A 21,256-nucleotide genomic window follows, 5' to 3' on the forward strand; every position below is an offset into this window, starting at 1 on the left:
TGCTGGAGGTCAGAGTGCTTCTGGCTGAGCAGTTAACGGGGAATACTCTGTAGGTGCTTGCCTCTCCTGTCTTTGCAGGTGCTGTGAGCAGCCTCTGTTCTGGTCTCCCTGCTGGTTTTGATTTTCAGATGGTAATTAGGAAAAAAGAACCAAATAGGCCCAACCTATTTAAAACATCTCACCCAAACCCCCAGGTCTAGCAAACTGATCAAGTATTAATAACCTTCTTCTAATTGCTTTCTGCTGAGATCATTTAGACATTTTTCTTCTTCCTCGTACATTGCCTTCCATCAGTTTGCTCGTTGTTGACATGCTTAATATTTATGCTGAGCCTCCTGGGAAAATTCACAGCTTGATTAGAGCAGAAGCTGGGTTCCTTATTGAATAACGTGTTCAGATTTAATGGCATTCTGCTTGCCACATTTGAATACAAAATGCTCTTCTCTCCTAAAAGCACAACAGCTCCTGTGAACTTTTTTGTAGGATAGAAGCTAAACTTTTATTCCTGGGAACAACACTGAAAATAGAGCACTGGGCATGTTACAAGGTACAGGCTCATGCTATCGATAGAGTTTGATTGCAACAGCAGCAATTACATTGTGGTACTTCGTCGATATCAAGCAAGTTGGACAAAATTCTCTGGGGGATTGAAGGCAGTAAATTTCAAAGCTGCATTTTCCTTGCTTGCTTTATAATTCTCTTAAGTGTTACTTTTTCTGTTTGGCACTGAAGAATAAAAGCATAGTTAAAACATCATTAAATACCCGCTGAAGTTACACTTTATATTAAAAATTAATGTCAATATTCCTCACAGAGATAACAGAAATTAGCTGTTTCAAAATAATTGCAGGGACTTCATGCCAAATTTAAACTTTTTCCCCCTTCTTTTCCCCCTTCATCAGGTAAATACCACTGTCCAGTGCTGTTTACTGTATTCACCAATAACTCCCATATTGTGGCTATCAAGACAACTGGAAACGTGTTTGCCTATGAGGTAGGTTCTCTGTCTCATTTCATTATTAATTATTAATACTGAATGCATTTCATTCAAGATCACAAAATGCTTTAGAAAGGTAGATAAGTTTTATTCTTGTTTTACAGCCAGGGAAATTAAAGTACATGGAGGTGAACTGACTTCACAAATTGTTGTCCAGCTTTTGCCTTCAAAATATGAACAACCCTAGAATATGATTTAAAAGATATTTTTAAAACCTTTTCCTAAGTTAATCTGCATCCACCGAATCCTGTAGACCAAAATGAGTAGCTTTTATATGCTCCCCAGTTGAATTAATAGACAAATTTTCTGTTGTTGTCTTTGTGATACAGAGTCATCACCAAAACACAAATTGCCTCATTTCTATTCATATCAATGAATTAAGTATTTTAACTGGAGCTGGGGAAATTGCAGAGAGAACGCCTTCATGGACACTTGAACAGCATTTTTATTTGTGTTTTGTGAACATTTGTCTGAGCCCAGGTGGAATTTTAGTTGTGACTTGTCTGCATAATCCTTAGTGTAAAAGCAAGGTTTATTTATCTTTCAGTAGCAAATAAATCCTTCAATTAATGGATCCATATCCAGTGTTATAAAAAGCCTGAACAGTGAAACATCTGCTTTCTGAAATACGTTGATGGGTAATTCCAGTAGGACTTTCAGAAACTGAGAAAGGAACAAGCTGAAAGCATTGCAATCAAGGAAAAGGCTGGACCATTGCAATCAAGGAAAAGGCTGGATTCATCACGTTTTCGACAACTTGCTCTGTTCTAGTTGAACTGTGTTCATTCCATCTGTGAGAGCAGTCAAGATTAGGTTAAAATAGAAAGTATTTTCTGTTCCTTCTGGAAGCATGATGCTTTGATTGCTGTGGTTAAAAGGGAAGAATGAGTTTAAGAGCAGTCTTTGTTAAATGCTTGTGCTCAGTTTGTTACAATTTACAATACCGGGCTTCCTAAACAAGCTGTGCCGAGAGGGTCTGTTTCTCATGTGGTGTACTGCTCGAAGCAATAGCATCTATCGGTTTGTCGTAAGCATAGTATTACTTTATGGACTTCTGGAGATACTAGAAAAATATTATCACTTTCATCTGAGGAGAGTAGAGGACGTTTGGGTGAATAAGGCAGATTCATTTCTTTGCAGGTAGACCTCCGTAGTCGTCTCTCTGTATGATGTATTTGTTCGTAACGACAAAGCATTTATTCTACATTGAGTCTCACTATGAAATAACATGCTGCTGCTTTGTTGAGCATCATTTAATTTTCTCAGGTGAACAGAAGTGTTCCTGCAGGCTAGGTGCAGCAGTCAGGGTGGACAGAGTGTGAGAGCTAATGCAACTCTGCTGTTGTGCAAGCTGGCCTGGGACACATGTGGCTCCCCGAGGGGTGCTGATGGGGGGAGATACAAACCCCCTTTTAAAGCTGCCTGTCTTATACCATCTGTAAAGTACTTAGAAAATCGCAAGCAAGAGTTTTTTATTTTGGCAGTATTTAGGTACTGCCAAAATAAATTTTGAATTTGGCTAAAATGATGTGCATAACCATGGAACGGAGACTGCAAGGTTTTATTGGTTTTTGTTTTTGTTTTTGTTTTTTAAAAAAAACCCACATAAAACTTGTCAAGTTTTGTAGAGATGAAAGACAAAAGCTTCTCATCTGGTAAAGCACATGATGAAAATATTGAAGCTGCCAGTTGAGAGTGAAGGGTGAAATTGTTTTCTTTATCATTTGTACTTCAAGGTTTTATTGGTTTCACATATTTACTTGTAATATTTACACATTAGAATCCAATTTTTAATATCTGTGTATGTTGCCTGGCTGTTAGGCAGTTGAGCAGCTGAACATAAAACCAAAGAGCTACAAGGATCTTTTGACAGATGAGCCCTTCACTCGGCAAGACATTGTGACACTGCAGGTAAACTTTTCTCTCAGTTACATGTTTTACTATACAGCTTTTTTGCAGAGGATGAAATGCTGCTATGTATGCTGTTATAGCGGGAATCTAGAATAATTGAACTGAGAAGTCTTGGAGATGGGTAGAAGGGGAAGTGCTGTATTTTCTTTGTTATCCAGATGAGCCACAAAGATGCCATATAACTTAGAACTTGACAAATCTAGGCTGATTATTGTGTAGATAACCAGGTTGTTCAACTTTGTAAATTGAAGGAGAAAAAAAAAGGTGCCCAGAAAAAATCAAGGATGCTGTGTAAAAATACGCATTTTGACAATTGTATTTGCAGTTGCTCACTATTTCACTGTGTCTGACTGAATATAAGATCTTGTGCATAATTGTAAGTTTCAGATATGAAACTACACGTAAGATTTTGGGGTTTTTTCTATTAATCTTACCTGAAAAATTGCTGTGACACCTCCAATTTATTGTGAGATTTAACAGAAGTGCACTGGGAAAAGACTGGCTAGAGGAAAGGCAAAGAGATGTCTGGAATCATCTTCAGCTCTAGACACCCAACAGTGCATGGTCTATGTTATCAAAAGAAATGTGTTTTAGAATATAAACTTTCAGGAAGTTGACATGCTACATTAAGACTGAAGTTGGTTGTCCCTCTTACTCTTTTGAAGATGCCTAATAGAGTCAAATCTTCAGATAAGCCTTTTTTATAGAATGTTTTTCTAAACACAGAGTAAAATTAGCAGCAAACCAGAGGATTTTCTTTTAAGTGCTTGCTAGGAATGGTTTTCTTCTGAATAGATACCAACATTGGTCTTTTATTGATTTCATAGAATTAAAACCTAATTAATTAAATTAAATTTGATTTAATTAAGACAGCATCGTAGATTTCAGAGTGTAAAAGATAGTTATTTACAGGTGAAGTTTAGTATTAAAAGACTGAAAACTTTTGTTTAAAAGTAGGCATTTTTAAGCTTGCATCATTTTGAAATGGGGGGAAAAAGATTCAAGCATCATTATTATTGGAGTCATGAGTTAGTATGCATCTTGTTAACAGTTAATTGCCACTAACCAAGACTAATACAGTCTAATCTGAAGAGAAAAATATTTTCCATTTATGTCTAAATGAAATTTATCCCTCCTTCCCTACTCCCCAGTGCTGAACAGCATGTTTATAAGTATTTTTCTTCTATTCCTTTGGGCTTGTGGCTGTTCAAGCTAATGCAACAAAGTAAAATGTTTTTAATCCAATGGAAGCAAAAGCCATAGCTTTTTCAGATTGAAAGCTCCCAACAGAATGTTATTTGAATGTAGCTGCATGGTTGCTAACAGATTTGGAATGGTAAAAAAAGACAATATGAGTGACTAAAAATGTTTCTGTGCATCAGTATGGAAAACCAAATTATTTTGAACAAATAGTTGAAATGTGCAGTCATTTAAAAATATTTTGGTAGTTTTGTGTGTTTGGAATTGAATGTGTGTATAAAGAGTGTGTTCCTGTTACATGCCTAGCTTTGATTTTTTCATAAAACCAAACAGATGCTACAGTCCCCTAAATCTCAAAATGCAGTAGCTACCAATTTAGATGTTCCCTATGTGAATTTTTATCAATATTTTTCATCTTCATCCTGTCTTGACATGTTGGGTTTCTATGTTGCTTGGAGGAATATGTCCATTAACAGAAACTAAGTAGATTATGATAGTTGTCCGGTCACAGGTGCAGTCGTCCTGACAGCTACATGGAGGTCACAGCCATACATTGCGTGTACCTCTCACATGTTTAGGATGACGTTCGTAATGCATGAGTAGATTTGTTCCTCTTAAGCGAACAACTCATTATGGATTGGTGTTAACTTCTGAATGTACAGTCTTGTGGTATATACTCTTCTGAAATAAGTTTAGAAATAGCAAAGATACCCCCATCTTGGGATTGGACTGGAAGAGATTTTGACCACCTGAATGCTGTAACCAGCTAAAGTTTGACCCTTCACACAATTAGTTCTTAATTTTTTTTTTTATTTTTTTTTTTTTTTTTCAAAAAAGGATTTTCAACAAACAGCCTAAAATGGCTTCGGGGTGTTGGATGAGAAGAGCCATTTAATGCACTGCACAACACCCACTGCAAACTTGCAAGTAGACCTTGATTTCTTGTATTCAAATGCTGCCCTACCCTGACTTGCTTTGTAGAGGCCAGAATGCAACCTAAAGCGGTATGACCAGCCTGGGTATTAAAATTGCTTACGTATGTGTGGTGCAGGAATCTGTTGTTATTTTCTCACAGTATTTTCTTAATGTTAATTGTTGAAAGACAGCCCAATGCCTCCTCTACAAGCTCTCTTGTTGACAACACTGCAGCCAACGTGGTGGCTTCACACTGTCAAGCTCTACCACCTGTGGCTTTGTTTCTTAGCCAGAGGTCATGACAGCAATCTGTTGCGTTTCAGTTGGTAGCTCTAGAGCTCTATCCCAAATCCTGCTTCTCTTAAAAACCTTTCAATTCTGTGTTGAAATTTATCACTATGTTGTTTTCCCATTCCCTCATGTAAATTGGGTACTGTGGTATCTGAGAGAGCTGGAATTGAGCGCGAGTTGGTAACACTGACCCTGCTCTTAGGCAAAAAGGTAGATATAAAGGAAGTTGCTATAAAAAACATTCTTTGCTTTGCAAATAACAGCTGAATAGGTCTGTCTGTAATAGCTGTGTTTATCAATAGAAAATAGCGTTTCCAGAAGCTGACTCTGAATGTCCTAGGAAGCAGATGGGATACCTGTGTTTGGTAGTGAAATACAACATGATAAATGGAAAATTTGAGTAATGTATGTTTACGGGTTATTTGTGTGATCACATTTTTCCTTATTGATACATAAAGGGCAATCCTACAGCTGCTAGGGATGTTTCTTACCAGAATAGCAATTGACCTCAAAACTTGACCTCTCTCTCCTGATGTATATAATTAAAAACAAAGCCAAAAAAATTTGCTCTTTCCGGAAGAGACAGAATTGCATAAAATTCTTTGTCCTGTTTGCAGTGCTAAACATTATTTAAAGTCTAATCATAATCCATCCCTGTTATCTTTTCTGGTGAGCACCATCTCAGCTAGTCACTTTGATTTTAGGGATAGTTATTTGTGTCCTATTGCTATTAAGTTTACTTGTTAAAAAGGGCAAATTATTTTGGATCTGGAACTAAAAAAAGCAAAATCACAACTTTAGTTGTTAACAACACTATCTTAGATCTGTGAGTGCTTCTCTTTGCAAAGGAATCCACAGTGCTTCCTGCGCTTACATATATAGAAATTGTTTTTTTCTCTGTTGAAATGCAAATGTCCTGGGGTAGACGATGGCAGTTTTTCATCAGCATACAGTGATATTATCCAGCCCCTCAGGGCATGAGGTAAAGAATAATACCGTATCCTGGTGTGCCAGATACATTACCAAAACTGGAATGTAGTTATTCAGGCAAAAGATGTCATGGATTCTGGTTTAGTATCTTGCTGATAACAACAGAAATACACATGACATTATTCTATATGAAACCCTTCCTAGACACCAGCAATCTTAGTACGACTGGATTTTTTTAGGCTGTAGCTCTTTACTCTCAAGTTGAAATTTTCTCGGCTTAGCTGTGTGATCTCACCACAAACTCAAATCAAGCTTTCCGTCTTCTACAGCACAGGTGTTAGTTTTTTCTAAGTTTCTCTCTCCTTACAGTTTATCATTATTTCAGATAATTTTCTTTCAACTGTACTGGTTTGTATCTCTTCTAAACGGAATATTGCTGTTGTATTTTGTCTGTGTTTCTCATAACTCTAAACCCACTTGTATTCTTCTACCTTGAAGAATAGGTAGAAGCTCAGCCTAACCTAGCATCTCTTCCAAATGTCATGAATGTGCTACCAGCTGACAGACAGCTCAAGTACCTCAAGATTTATTAGTTACACTTAATGTGTAAGGTATGATGTAAAGCATTTAGAGATCTGTGGGGACAGGGTGTCTGTAATAGGAAGGCTGGTATTGTTGAAGCTTGTTTGCAGTGTTCTTACCTCCCTTTTCTGCTTCCCATTCTGGTAGCATTGTTTTAAAGGTAGGATTCAGTATAGCTTTGAAAGAGTTTTGACATAATAAGATTGCGTTAGACTACAATTCAGAACTAGGTGATTCTTTCAGTCTTATGTTTTACAGGTTTTAGATAGTTTTTAATCTAAACGTTTAGCCTAATTTGAAGTTATCTTCCAAGTAAATTTTTTGGGGGTGTAGTTCAGTGTTAGATCTCAAGGTCTGCTGTCCACCATTTAACCTTTGCTAGAAAATCCGCTTAACATGTCTGGTAGAAATTATTATTAATTAGTGTTACTGTAAATTCCGTGTGTGTTTCAATCATGTATTTTGCAAATTATTCTTTGTGTAATGATGTGGAACTCAATTGCAAGCACATAAATAAGTATAATCTGGATTCCCTTGTATAAGACTAAGCAGGCTGAAGCAAGTGCCTGCTCCAGCTCAAGGTGCACAGAGAGGAATAGGGTCAGGTAATGCTTTGCTGGACATGGTGGTGGGCTCTGACAGTCCTGTGGACTTCTTCCCATCGCAACGAGTGTGAGTGGGTCCTGAGGAGAGCGAAGTGAGAATGCTGCAATACCCTGCTTTCACACCCCATTTGGTGGGAAGTGTTCAGAGAAACTAAGAACAATTTCCCCTGTAGCGCCCTGTCAATTCTTCATCCTCCACTGTGTCTCTGTTCACAAACCAGAAACCATGGCTCTCAAGTTTGTGAAGATACAGCAGGAATTATTCCTGCTCTGCAAACTCTTAGAAGCTATTGCTGGGCTGTGTGCTGACAGGGAGGGGAATTAGTGAGAAGCGTGGCTCTGCTCAGCGGCAGTGCTTGCAGGTAAAGCAGAAGCAGTCTGTTCCTCTTCACCGGCAGAACTGCAATAAACCCCCCCCAACTCTGGTGTGCCAGTGGCAATAGGCACGGTCTCGTCTGAGAGCATTCCCTGATGAAGGCGCGCTAACAAATGCATCTGCTTTGCACTGCAGATATGGAGCAGGGTTCCTGGGAGAAATAGACCAAAAAAAAAAAGTCTGGGTAGAATGCAAACAGGTTTGCTGCCGTTAAAGGAAAAAAAAGGCTCATACTGTTATGTGCTTCCTTATGTCAATTCTGTTGTTTCTGTACAACCTAATCAGCCGTGGACAAGACGTGGTTCCTGACAAGCTGTTAAACAGCATTGGCATTTGTGGCAGGAGGCATAGCTAATGAGCTAAGTTGGAGGTCGCTGAGCTGCACGCTGTTAATTGATATTTCACTCCTCAGCTATTTCTCGTTCGCTCGGTGTGTGACAGAAGGTCAGAGCAGATTTCCTCTCGGTTGTGGGTGAGGGCTCTTTGAGGGCGAATCCCGCAGCAATGCGTGTGTGGAGCGGCTGGTAAAGAAGTGACGCGTTGGGACATGGTCGGCGTATGAACGTAACAATCCTGAAGATAATTAGGGATGCAGCATGGCTGACCAAATGGCAAGAGAGGAATCAGGCCTCAAAGAAATCACGCGGTCTAAAACTGTGCTGGTTTTAACCTGCTTTTCGGGGGGGTTGTCTGTATGGTGCTTAAGATTAACAGAGTTTAAGCTGTTTCCCTAAGTAGGTGAAACTGGAAAATTATAGGAAAAAAACAAGTGGAATGAAAACTTGAGATTAATTGTTTCCAGAGCTCAGCTTTCAGGAAAACATCAAGTATGAGATTTTTAATAGTCATGAGAGTTAGCAACTCTTTGAAGTCTGTATCTGTGCTAGTAATTTGATAAACTGAAGTTTATGGTTTGTAACCTTAATAAGAAAAATCCTGAGACTGCTAGCCATGGTAATTTGAATACATATTTCTAAACATGCTAAAACAAACAAAAGTAGGCTAATTTACTCTTCTTCATGGTTCATCTTCCTTTCTGGTTTCTGTGCACTTACACAGAATTTATTTCTTTAGGCTTTTGGGCTCCAGGCCTTAATCTTAACAGCACTGGGAGCGTCCCTGTAAGTCCAGCCTTTCTGTGACCAGGAGAGGCCATTAATTCATTAGAGCTCAAGGCTCTGGTGATGCAGGTATGTCCGTCTGCCCATCCCTGTGCTGTCTTGGCTGGACTGCTCTGATTCTGTGCCCAGTAACCATGATGGATGCAATGAGAGGAACTTGGCAGGGCAATTACAATGTTGAGACAGTTTTCTTCCTGAAGTGATATGTCTAAAGACTGCATTCACTTTTAAAATTTACATAGACCCACCTTTAAAAAATGTGTATGTAGGTCTCCGTACCATCCATAAGGAAATGGTTCGTATCTTTTGCAGCACAGGTTAGACTGGTCAGATGTGTTTCTGCTCCTGGGGGTGGTAGAAGCAAATGGTGTCTTGTGTTTAACTTAACATTCACCGCAGTACTGTCACACTTAGTATGCGTGTTTGTGTAATTTTAATCAAACATTCTAATCAGACTTCTCCTAGTGTATCGTGATGCTGCATTTTACAGGGAGCAATCAGTATGTCAGCTGCTTGCCCTGGGTGTCCTGTGTAAGATGACACTCAAATTTCAACCTCAGGAACCATTTTTGAGAGTTTTTTCCCACTGACAGAGGGAAACTGGTTTGGAGTGGGCGTGTGGGTTGTCTGCCTTTTCGATGCGTGGTGAGACTCCTGCTTTGCAGAATCAGGAACACAGGGGACAACGCTGTAAATCAAATCTTTGTTGAGGTTTCCATTTGAACAAATGGCCCACCTGAATGTGATGAAGGACCTTGCGCGGAGGACCTTGGTCTCAGTTCTGGAATTTGGGGTTATCTGGAGTCTCTCAGAAAGCAGATGGATGGCTGTGGTCTTCAAGGAGAGGGAGCTGCCTTGTGGTCTCTGCTGTCCTTCATACCATAACGGATGCATTGCCTATGGGGAAGAGATTTGGAGAGCCCTGAGAAATCCCTTGCAGGGAAGGAAGCTATAAACATTTTTGCCGGAGTTGCTCAACGCTTGCAGTTAGGCTGGGTAAGATGGGTAAACGTTTGAATGAACTGTAGCTGTGAAACAGTTTGAACCAATGTGATTGAAGGTCCTGTGAGCACAAAACCCTTGGTTTCATAAGGCACTGGCAGCTGTGATGTCCTTTTATTTGTTTTTAAACAATCAATAAATCAGTAAATGAAGAAGCTTTATTTAGAGAAATATAGTGAAGATGTTTTCTGGTTCATCTTTACTGCTGTCTTCTGCCCTCCCTCCTGTCCATGAGAAGTTGGTTTCACGAGTCAGTCTTCATGAACGGCAGACATGTATGTGGACTGCTATAAATCCATTTGTCTCTATTAATATTAATACACAGATTTTTTTTTTTCCCTTTCCTTGAAAGGGTAAGTCATCTTACTTCCTTCACCTTTTGAGGTGGTATGTTCATGTGCAAGGTGGTGATTTCTGTCTGGGAAAGCTGCAGCTCATGATTACTGAAGAGTATTTGGGAGGGGGCAACACACATCGTCTGGAAACACACTGGGCCCTTTCTCCAGACTTTCTCCATGCATCTTCTTGACTGTCAAAGAGCAACGCTGAAATTATCTGTATTCGTACATATACATAAATATGCATGTGAGGTAATAAATACACCGGAGTGCCAGCATCAGAGGATACAAAAATGGTTAAAAACAGGTCCAAATTTCCTGTTTCTTAGTAGTTTTATTTAAAGATTATTTGTTTCTAATGCAAGATCTTAAAAATAAAATATCTTTCTCTTTTTTTTTTTTTTTTTTTTTGGTCAGTCCATGTCTTGATGAAGATCTGTCGGGAGGGGTATAGTGGGGCAGGAAACAATAGAAAATTATTACATAGTGGTTGGGAAAGGGGACAGCAGAAAACCAGGAGGTCATCATTAGGGTGCAGAATCACACAGCTTGATTTCATAAATGTGTTTTGGTTTTACTACCAGCAGTAAAACTAAAAATGGACTCGCTGGTGGAAGCATTCCATTTCGGGGATGGATAAAAGGCATAATTAGATCATTTAATAACTAATGGAGTTACCACCTCTGCTTGTATTAATCATTACTTTTAGCAGAGATGGAATTGTTGGAACTTCTTACCAGCAGTGGTCATCTGAGAAGCTTTGTTAAATTTATTTGCGATAATACTTTTCATGTCAGTGTTGTAATTCTTTGCATAATATGTTGCATTATTTTTATCCTGAGCTTGAAACTATTGCGTATTATTAAGGTATTTTAGTATTTTAGATTTTTGAATTATTTTCTGTATGAGAATTTCCAGAAATCACTGTGTGTCCAGGGCTCATGTTTTGACCTTTCTGTGCTGCAGAGGAACTTGAGCAGAAAACCTTCAAGTCATTGTAAGAAGACGATTAAGAACTGTTTAATGAGAGTATAATGTAACCTAGATCACCAGTAGGTATTCCTTGTCTCACACTCTCTAGCAAAAGGTCAAAGTTATGCCCCAAGCTGCCTAGAGGTAGTATAAAGACTCACAGTTAATGGACTGTGTATTTGTGCTGTTTTCCATGAGTAATCACTCAACAGAGTTTTCATAATACCGCTTTTTGTTGCTTTTTTATTATTTTTTATTTTTAAACATAATTCTGTAAGCACAAATTTCACTAGTAAAAAACCCAAATGGTCAAAACAGTTCAGACTGCAAAGAGTTGCTCTGAGGTTTGTTTGTGTTTTGAAATGCATTACAAAAGTTCACGGAGCACGTGCAAATCAGGCACACTATTATTAATAGAAGGAGATAGCTAATGTGAATTTGCATAGATCTTAGACCAAACCACAGAACAAAGGAAAGAATCAAGGGACTGCAGCTCCTCATTCTTTCTTCTCACTAGCATAGGGTAGACTCAGCTTAGTTCTGTTAGTAACTTCTTTAGGCAAAATATATGGAATATTATGTTTGGGACTAAATTCCAGATCCTACTGTTAATAGACTCATTGCTGATGTTGATTGGGGTTGATTGCTTTTTTTTTTTTTTGTCTTTCTGTGGTTTGGGGACCATGGAAGTTATTCTGTCTCTCCCTATTCATTCATTATGGTGATGTCAGCCCTTCAGACTAGTCTGTTGCATGGAATGGGTGCCTACCAAGCTCTCTGATATTTGGTTTTTTAATTATTATTTTCAGGATCCAACAAACCTGGATAAGTTCAATGTCTCAAACTTCTTTCATGTTAAGAACAACATAAAAGTAATTGATCCAGGTAAGGATGAATTGAAGATAGGCTGAGAAAACACCAACCCAAATATGCAAATTTTAAAGACAACGTTATGGAATTGACAAATTGATACTGTTTTCTAGATGGACACCTCTCAGTGGCTAATGGTAACTTTGAAAGCTTCTTGGAAACACGAATAACTTGTTGAAACTATTCCTTTTACATGAAAAGGTGTTAACAAATTTTGAAGCAGAGATATAATTCTGTGAGAAATCATTAACTGTCTCTGTTGAGTGCTGTGCAAACATGGAAAGCTTTCCATATCGTTTAAGAGTAGATAGATGAGAGAGAAGTGAGAAGAGGAGGAAAAATAATTTGCCAAAAGGTCCCTTAGCCTTGTACCAGAACCAAGACAAGGATACTGTCTATCAGCTGGGATAGAGGTAATTTTCCACATAGAAGCTGGTGTGAGGCTATGTTTTAGATTTGGGATGAAAAAATGTTGATAAGGTGCTGATGTTTTCAGTTGTGGCTGAGCAGTCAAGGACTGTTCAGCCTCTTGCGCTGGGCTGCCAGCGAGCAGGAGGGGGGTACACGGGGAGCTGGGAGGACACAGCCGGGACAGCTGGCCCAGGCTGGCCAAAGGGACATTCCATACCATACAGTGTCATGCTCAGTATATAGAGCTGGGGGAAGCAGAAGGAAGGAGGGGATGTTCGGAGTGATGGCGTCTGTCTTCCCAAGTAACCCTTGCATGTGATGGAGCCCTGCTTTCCTGGAGATGGCTGAACCCCTGCCTGCCCACAGGGAGTGGTGAATGAATTCCTTGCTTTGGGGCTTTTGCTTTACCTATTGAACTGTCTTTACCTCAACCCAGGAGTTTCCTCACTTTTACCCTTCCAATTCTCTCCCCCATCCCGCTGTGCGGGAGTGAGCGAGCGGCTGCGTGGGCCGAGTTGCCGTCCTGGGGCTAAACCCCGCCAGAAACCTACGTCTTCCGTAGCTGCTTGCTAGGCTCGCTTTCCTGTGTGTCACCCCTGTGTCGCCCGTCCTTCTGCCTGCGTAACAATGCACATCTTCCAAGTTAAAGATTGATAGAGATTTTTTCTAAAATAGTCCCAAAATTATTTTAATAATAAAAAATCAAATGCCTTTTTCTTCTTTTTAGATATCTAAGAAATTTACTTTTCAGTTCTTTTGTGATTTTTTGATAGCTAAATGCTTAGTAATATCTACTAATATTAAATTGCCAAAGGCAAAAAAATTCTCTCAGTTGCCCCTGTGGTTTCCTTTAGAACTGTTTCTAATGAAACCTAATTGCTGATTTTAAGCATGGTGTGTTTTTCTGGGACTTACGCTCTTTTTTTTTTAAGCTACTAGTTCTGCAAGGAAGCATCTCTCTTTCTATTTGCCTGTTAAAAATAAGTGGATATTATCTCAGAGGTGGAATATTTAATATCCAGCAAGCAGCAGACATACCGAGACAGGGAACAAGTGAAACTTGTAAAAATTAAAAAATTAAATTAAAAAAAAAAAATAATTCTACAGTTCAGTCTACCAGACTCCTGCCCCTGGAATGACATTAAAGAGCTGATCTTGGGATTTTTGCATCACAGGCCTGGCCATTCAGTGAGGAAACAAAGGACAGAAGTTTATATTGTGTCCAACTGTATCTTGTCTTTATTGTTCTGTAAAAAATTTACAAGACTTGCATGAACTCAGATAATTTCTAGTGGTTTCAAAGAAATTTTTGCAGTAGTTGATTTGAAGTTGTTTTTTGCTTTTGTTATACTTCACCATACTGGCATTTATTGTGCTATATTTCAAGTTGTACTGTCATTAGTGTTATGCATTGCTATTTGTTACTGTTTCTGCAGGAATCAATACAGTTACAAGGCCTTTTTATTTTTAAAAAAAATAATATATGGAAGATTTTTGTGTAACTAGATATGTAATAAACTGAAGGAGAATCAAATAGAATTTTTCTTTTAACTCTGAATGATTTAACTTTTGTCTTATCTAGATGAAGAAAAAGCAAAATTAGATCCATCTTACTATTTGAAAAATACAAATACAGAGACCCGAGAGACTTTACTGGAGCTTTATAAGGAATTCAAAGGCGACGATATTCTAGCAGCTACTATGAAGGCTCCTGAAAAGAAGAAAGTGGATAAGCTGAATGCAGTAAGTTGACTTAATGTGTAGTTTGGCACTGACTGACTTCTTCAAGAATGGTAATAGATGTTTTTCAGCTTAGAGGACATATTGCAATATAAACAGACACTACTACTTCTGTTTTCTGTTACATGGAAATTTGTGATAGATGAGAATATGAGAATCGTATTGGGATTCCTTAGAAATACATTGTATGGTCAGTGAGTTTCTCATCGTTAAACCGTTGTAAATGAACCTAAACATTTTAGAAATGGAGCACAATAAGAAGAAAGAATCTTTATGATGTGGTTATCATGTATATGTTGGCAGAAACTTTTTTCCCAGGTTGTAATCTCTTGCTTTGAATTTGTTTATCATTGCTTCCTGCAGTTATTGGCAGAGAGAACACACCTTAAGGGCAGTGCAAGTGAATCATTCCTGGTGTGGGCAAATATATAAATCATCCACAGCTGCTTCTCCATTTTTTCCACTGGAATGCAGGATTTTTAGTGGAATATTTTAAAGGATGTTCTTCCAGGTGCATGTTACTGTGTGGTCATGGTTGTCAAGAGAAACTTTCATCTGCATCTAGATTTCATACATCAAAGACTGTTTGAAATGGGCAAGATAGAGTATTCTCCTTTCCTTTAATAATTCTGGGATGTATGTGTCTTCGTGCTTTGATTACTTACATGAAAACGAACAGCAATGCAGCATATGGCTTTTAATGAGGAGGCTTAGTGACAGATCAGGGAGTGTATGTGACCAAGGAGTAGGATCACATTTGCTCCTTTTTCAGGGCATCACAGAGTTATGAGAAAACAAAAGGTGTAGGAAGAAAAAAAAAGAGGTGAGAGACAACGATGAGCTCTACACGTGTTGCAGAGTCAGATTGTCAGCTAATGATATGGATGGGCATAATGATAAACTTGCATAGGGTGCAGTGTAACCTTATGGATAGAGCATTGGCCTGACCTGTATTCTTTACAGGCATTGCCCCGGAACTGTTAAATGTATCTCTGGGTTTATTAGATCTTTTTAATTTACTACAGAATCCATGTGTGACATTTACATTTCCTTTCTGCAGGACAATTACAAAGCTCAAAATAGACATTGGGAACCACGAGACGGTGCCTTTGCGTGCAGAAGGGCTGTGTGTGGGAGGTGGGGTGGTTTGCTTTCCTCTGCAGTATCTGTGGTTCATTGGATCTTCCTTCCACTTACTCAGCAATGTTGGAGAATTTTACAGATGTCTTGCCAGCAGTACTCCTTTCATATCTCTACCTGTGGACATACAAATAAATTCTGATTAATAGAGTCTTTGCGTAATGGTGTATTAAACTGTAGTGGAAGCAGTAAGTGCCTTCATCTCAGCACTTGGGCAGCCTTAACTAGGGTTTCATCAGAGCAAATGTTATGGGTAACAGATGGAGAATTATCACTGCATCGTGCATTTGTTTCTTTCTATAGGAGGTGGAGCGGAAAGTCTGCCTTCAGAAGGATGACATATGTGTGTTTCTAGTGCTTATATAGTATCTTTAGTAGATAAAGTCTAAGATCTAATGTCTTTTTCTCTCGCTTTTTCCTCTGCAAACAGGCTCACTATTCCACTGGAGCAGTAAGTGCTTCCTTCACCTCCACTGCAATGGTGCCCGAAACTACCCACGAAGCAGGTACCAGAACTACCTAGCTACGAGCTTGTTATTTACTTCCCAGTTTTGAAGTGTGCTCCCTAGCACACATACATTTATGAGGACTGAAGGAATGCATTGATAATTGGTCAGTAATGATGCCATGGAAATGTATTCCCTGAGTAGATATATCCTTAGTTTCCAGTGAGCTCATTCTGAAAATAATGGAGCAATTATGTATTAGCTTCAGCTTTGAATGGCAGTTACATATGTTGAACAGAAATTAATGAGGTATTTTTTATGCCCAGGGACCACAAAATGGGATATCCACTTACGTAAGTTAGGAATGAAGAATAATCTCTCCTCAACTAGCATACAAAATCTTTACCACCTTTTTGGCCTAACCCAGTATTGGTTAGAACGACAGCAAATTTTGTGGTGATAACTTCAGATTTACTGCTTTTCAAGGTTACACAAAAACACATTTTAGGACAATAAAGTTTTCCTTTCATTCTCCAGCCTAAACACAAATGTGTAGAATTTATTCCATTTGAATATTGATTAAATAGCTGAGCAGTTGGCATTCCCAGTTGAAGAGAAAGGTCTGGCTTTTAGCACTAAAATTTAGAAGTACGTCACACACCTAGGCAAAGATTGAATACCAAGTTCAGTTCCTCTACTTCGTGGATTATACTGATGTGCAGGTGAATCTTAAGTGTTGAAAATATCTGACTAACTGGACATTTTGACAGAATGGAAGTGGAAACATCCTAGATTGATCCTTTGGTTTGACTTTCCAGTAATGTTTTCAGTAACTTAACTTCATTTGTTTTCAGAACTGGGTAGGTCCTCCTATGTCAGCAGTTTGTTGTTGACTGATGACTACCTGCTTGGCTTCCAAGTTTGACAAGAAACAGTTTGGTTTCAAAGTAACATTTGTGTTTGGTAGACATTACTTGAAAATTATAGTTTGTAATATTGAATGCTTCTGTGACTTAAAAATATACATGATATTGTTGGCTCTTGAGGAGTTGGTGGTTTTCTATAATGGAAAGTGTTTTGCACAGAGATTAATGTGAGGTTATTGTAGATGAATTGCAGAGTACAATCCCTGAAGACCCAGTACCTGAGGGGAGGAGGTCAGACAGTAGAATGTAGCAATTTGTTTTCTGATGACTTCTAAAGATCAATGAGTACGCTTTCAGAGAGCTAATTATTCTCTTTTGCTTTGATACAGCTGCTATTGAAGAAGATGTTGTGAGATACCAATACGTGAAGAAGAAGGGCTACGTGCGACTTCACACTAATAAAGGAGACCTAAACTTGGAGCTGCACTGTGATATGGTACTGTATGCCCCATAAGATAAATCTCTCAAGATAACAAACAGAATAGGAGCTGGCAATGGGAATGTCCAAAGAAGGGAATAGTGCATAGTTGTAATAGATACAGATAAATAACTAACTTTCAGTTGTTTTGGCGTGTTTTCATACATACACAATACTCTGTTGTAAAATCTATATATATTATTTTATATATTATGCTACTATATGTATAAATGTTCTCTGTGAGTAGTCCCATACATTTTAGTGGACTACTTAGAATATGCCAAGGTACATGTTTAGAGCTTCAAAGTGTCAGGATTATAGTGACCAAAATGATGACAAGGAAGGCAGAGAAAAGAGAAGGAAGAGCACAGAGAAGAGAAAATAACCCAAGGTTACACAGCAGGTTACTGGCAGAAGCAGGAAAAGAACTTCAGTGAAACTGAGAGCAGTCTGTCAGCCTGAGTACATGTAGTTGAGATCCCCAGAAATAGTTAGATTTGCTTCTAAATCCTGAGCTTTACAGAACAAACCTAAATGAAAACCTTGGAATATGTTTTTTACTTCCTGCTGTCTCAGTTTCTAAGGTTCAAGTTTTCAAACATCTTCCCTTTGCCATTTTTCCCATTCATTTTAAACATTCATTTTAAAAAAGAATGGACTAGAGTTTTTTTTTTTATAGTCAATACAGTCTGATTCTGGAGGAAATCTGTGGCTGTTAAAATAATGAACATGGCAAGACTTGTGATAGACAGATGAGTTGTGGCAACACTGAAGTCTTGGATGTCACCGCTTGCTGGTGCCCTGGCTTATTTATTTGTATAACCACACAAGGAGAAAAATTTCAATGTAAAAGCCCAAACCTTCTGTTGTTTACTGAGATTTTTACTTCAGGAGATCATAGGCCTGAAGGTAGATGTTTTAGGAAGTTGAAGGATGTGAATAGGGATTTAAATGGTAAAACTTCTGCTTGTTGTGACCCTCACAGAATTTTAAGGACAGTGGTGTTGGCTAGGAGCTGGGGTACCTGGTGTGAAATCCAGAGATGCAGTGGGGGAATGCATCCTTTTTTGCCTGGGAGAAAGAAAAAGGAGCAAATAGGACAAACCTGTGAGCTTTCCCGTCTCTTCCTTTCTGTCGTGCGAGTCGGGAGTACGGAGAGTAAACATCTGAAGCTGATCTATGGAAACAGTATGAGAATCTCCACAGCAGCGTATCACGCTAGTAATTCTGTAGGTCCCTGTCATCCCTACAGGTGTTTTCCATGCTCTTAAATAGTAACACTATGTAATAAGGCAAAAAGCAGAGGATGTTAGAACAGCAATATTTGGGGGAAGCAGCAGAATGAGCAGATTGCATTGAATCATTTGTTTTGCCATATGTTCTCAAACTGGCTCCTGGCTAATGCAGGCTGACTGCAGCTATTCTTACCAGTGCGGGTTTTTTGGCCACGTGTGTGATCAGTGTCACTCAGTCCTCAGGACCTGGTCCCAATTGCCTGTTATAAACTTCCTGTATGATATCAATTGTGTTTCCTTTTTCCAGACGAATTCCTATTCATCTCCCTTCCACACACACTGCTGTACACATTGGAAGTGTGACCTTTTTTACACAACCAGACCTACTTGAACACTGGCCTGTAGCCATCTGTTTCTTTCATTTCTTTGTGTCGATTAAATCTGTGTGAATTAAGCAGACCTTTGGCACTGCAGAGGGGAAAAGAAAAAAATATATTTAGGATAAGTAGGAAAAACTTGCTGCTTTGAGGAGGTTTTCACAACATCCACTTTAGGTCATCATCTGAGGTCTATTAAATCAGTTCTTCCTGGAGGAGCTTGTTTTTCTCCCTTTACTATATAAGGAGTTTGTGCTTCTAACTTTGGTTTTCCTGAATCACGCTGAGGTTAGGCACATAAGGTGCAGATAGAGCAAACATCTTACAAACATACAACGCATATATAGGTCACAGACATATACACAGATCAGCTACAATGGATCTATTGAGATTGCAAAGACAAACTTAAGAGTATGGGGAAATGCCAAAATCAAGCCTTTCTAAACACATGCAGTTCACCCTGCTTGTGAGTATGCATGGCAATAGTCCTGATTAATCATATGAGGAGTGTTTTATCAGCTCTCCTGGCTTATTCAGTGCACAAGCTGAAGTTCTGGGAGCTATTTGGAACTGTGTGGTGAAATGGTTTATATGTAGGATTTGTTTTTTCTGCAGAAGTGTAGAGTGTGGGTAAGGTCCTTGAATGCAGTCAGGGGGAGCTGGACTGTATCATAATGCTCACCCAAACTGATGTTGCACAGGCTTTTTGGTGCCTGACTTTTCAGCCTTCGTGATTTTTTTAATGTAGTTGGCGTGAGTAGTAGCCTGGCTTTTCAGAAAGAAATGGAGGAACAAATTTCAGCCCAAAGCACTATATCGATACACGCTGCGACCACCAGCAGATTCGGGACCCCTGGATTCAACACACAGATCTGTGCTGCTTGAGTGAATGAGAGAGATGATGGCAATATTAGATTGTCATTGCTGTTTGAATTCAGGCAAAATACGTGTGATTTGGGGAATTCATACATCTGCTCTTTCAGGCAGTGCAACTGCAGGAGCAAGTATATGATTTATAAGCCATAGTACAGTGGTGCTCAGCTTCTCTTTTTAAATACTGAACACGGCCTGGCTGGTTGTTGTCTTGACCTGACCACAGGCTCCTTTTTTTAATTGCTGAGTGATTTCCTGTGCTCTGGTTATTATGGAAGCCACCCTAGCAGTGGTTGTATTGGCACAGTACTGCAAATACATGATTGTGAAATGCTGTAGGAAGCTTGAGGATGAAGTTGCTATATAAATATGACAAATGAATACCTGTGTCCGGAGGTAGGACTTGCAACACTCAAATTACATTTTAAAATAGTTTTACAGGTTAGATTTCAATACACACTTTGAGGTGAAGTCTTCTTGCTGAAATAGAGAACAGCAAGTGACATATTTGTTGTCTTAGAGTGTATGTCTGCTCTTCAACTGTATTTTCATGCCTATGGGCTGTCTGTGTAAGCAAAATATTCTTGCAGTTGTGCTCTCAGCAGTCTGCATTGCTTCTGAAGTCTACCCAATATCCTCCTTGCCTTCAGTACCCCCTTGGGTTCTTACTCCCTCTCCCTTCACAGGTCTTCTGCCTCCTCTTCTTTCTTTCTCCTGTTTTTTGTGAGCTATCTGTCAGTATGGATTGTTTGGAGTTCAGTCTATATGTACGCGTGGAAACTTTTGTTTAAAAATAAATCTAGGGATCTTCATACACTGGTACTTTAAGGTGCCAATCAATAAGATTGATAGTGATGAGATTCTTCCTAGCACCAAAAACCTAATCAAGAAATGTTTTGTATCGATCCAGGGGAGGAAATCAGAGCTGCAAGGTGATTGAAATCATCAGTTACTTTGTGACAGGATTCAGAGAGAGAGCATGAAATAGGTCTGGAATCCAGATATTTTCTGCTTTTGAAATCACTTGTTCAGAGCACCAGAAAACTTCACTTAGGTTCCAGAAAGATGATGTGTGGTCTAAGTCATTGATCTGAGAAAAGGTAGTAAAGACTTTGGAAGAGAAGCTGCATTTTTTTTCCACCCTTTTGAATTAGTGCCTCAAATGCGCAAAGGTACACTACTGTCTCCGCATCCTAGCAGTGTGTGTAGTGCTCTTTGTTGCCATTTGTTTTTCTCCCAGTCTTCTTATTCAGATACAGTATCTTCCTCCTGATGGGGACTAATCAGATGGCTGTTTGTTAGGGACATTTTCCAGGAAGCTGAGTTCAGCTGGGCATAAGCAACATTTGTTGTATACGCTAATTGGAAACAAATTTACAAAAATTCTACTTGCCAGAAGTAATTCTGGCAAGTACACAGAAGATTTAACAGCATCCAACAAGTGTTACTCTTTCAGCTCTAGTTTCATGCATTGCCAAACAAATAAATTGTGAAAAAATAACTGATGAAAGGCAATGAATGTCACTGGTTTTCTTGTATTTTATTTACTGTGATTCTTCTAATCTCCTCAAGTTCTTTTA

General features: G+C 38.9%; 1 protein-coding gene across 2 annotated transcripts in view; it reads left to right on the plus strand.

Annotated features, from left to right (window-relative positions):
- PPIL2 (peptidylprolyl isomerase like 2) overlaps positions 1–21,256 on the plus strand; it is a gene marked incomplete at both ends in the record, with an annotated part of 74,235 nt that overhangs the window by 17,158 nt on the left and 35,821 nt on the right. For both annotated transcript variants that reach the window (XM_082007897.1, XM_082007898.1), the window contains 6 exons: positions 903–994; positions 2,819–2,908; positions 12,050–12,125; positions 14,104–14,264; positions 15,832–15,907; positions 17,103–17,209. In XM_082007897.1, the coding sequence (XP_081864023.1) occupies positions 903–994; positions 2,819–2,908; positions 12,050–12,125; positions 14,104–14,264; positions 15,832–15,907; positions 17,103–17,209 (602 nt within the window). The remainder of the gene's footprint in view (positions 1–902; positions 995–2,818; positions 2,909–12,049; positions 12,126–14,103; positions 14,265–15,831; positions 15,908–17,102; positions 17,210–21,256) is intronic.

Source organism: Phaethon aethereus, assembly GCF_964289735.1.
Source record: "Phaethon aethereus genome assembly, chromosome: 17".
Taxonomy (NCBI): Eukaryota; Metazoa; Chordata; class Aves; order Phaethontiformes; family Phaethontidae; genus Phaethon; species Phaethon aethereus.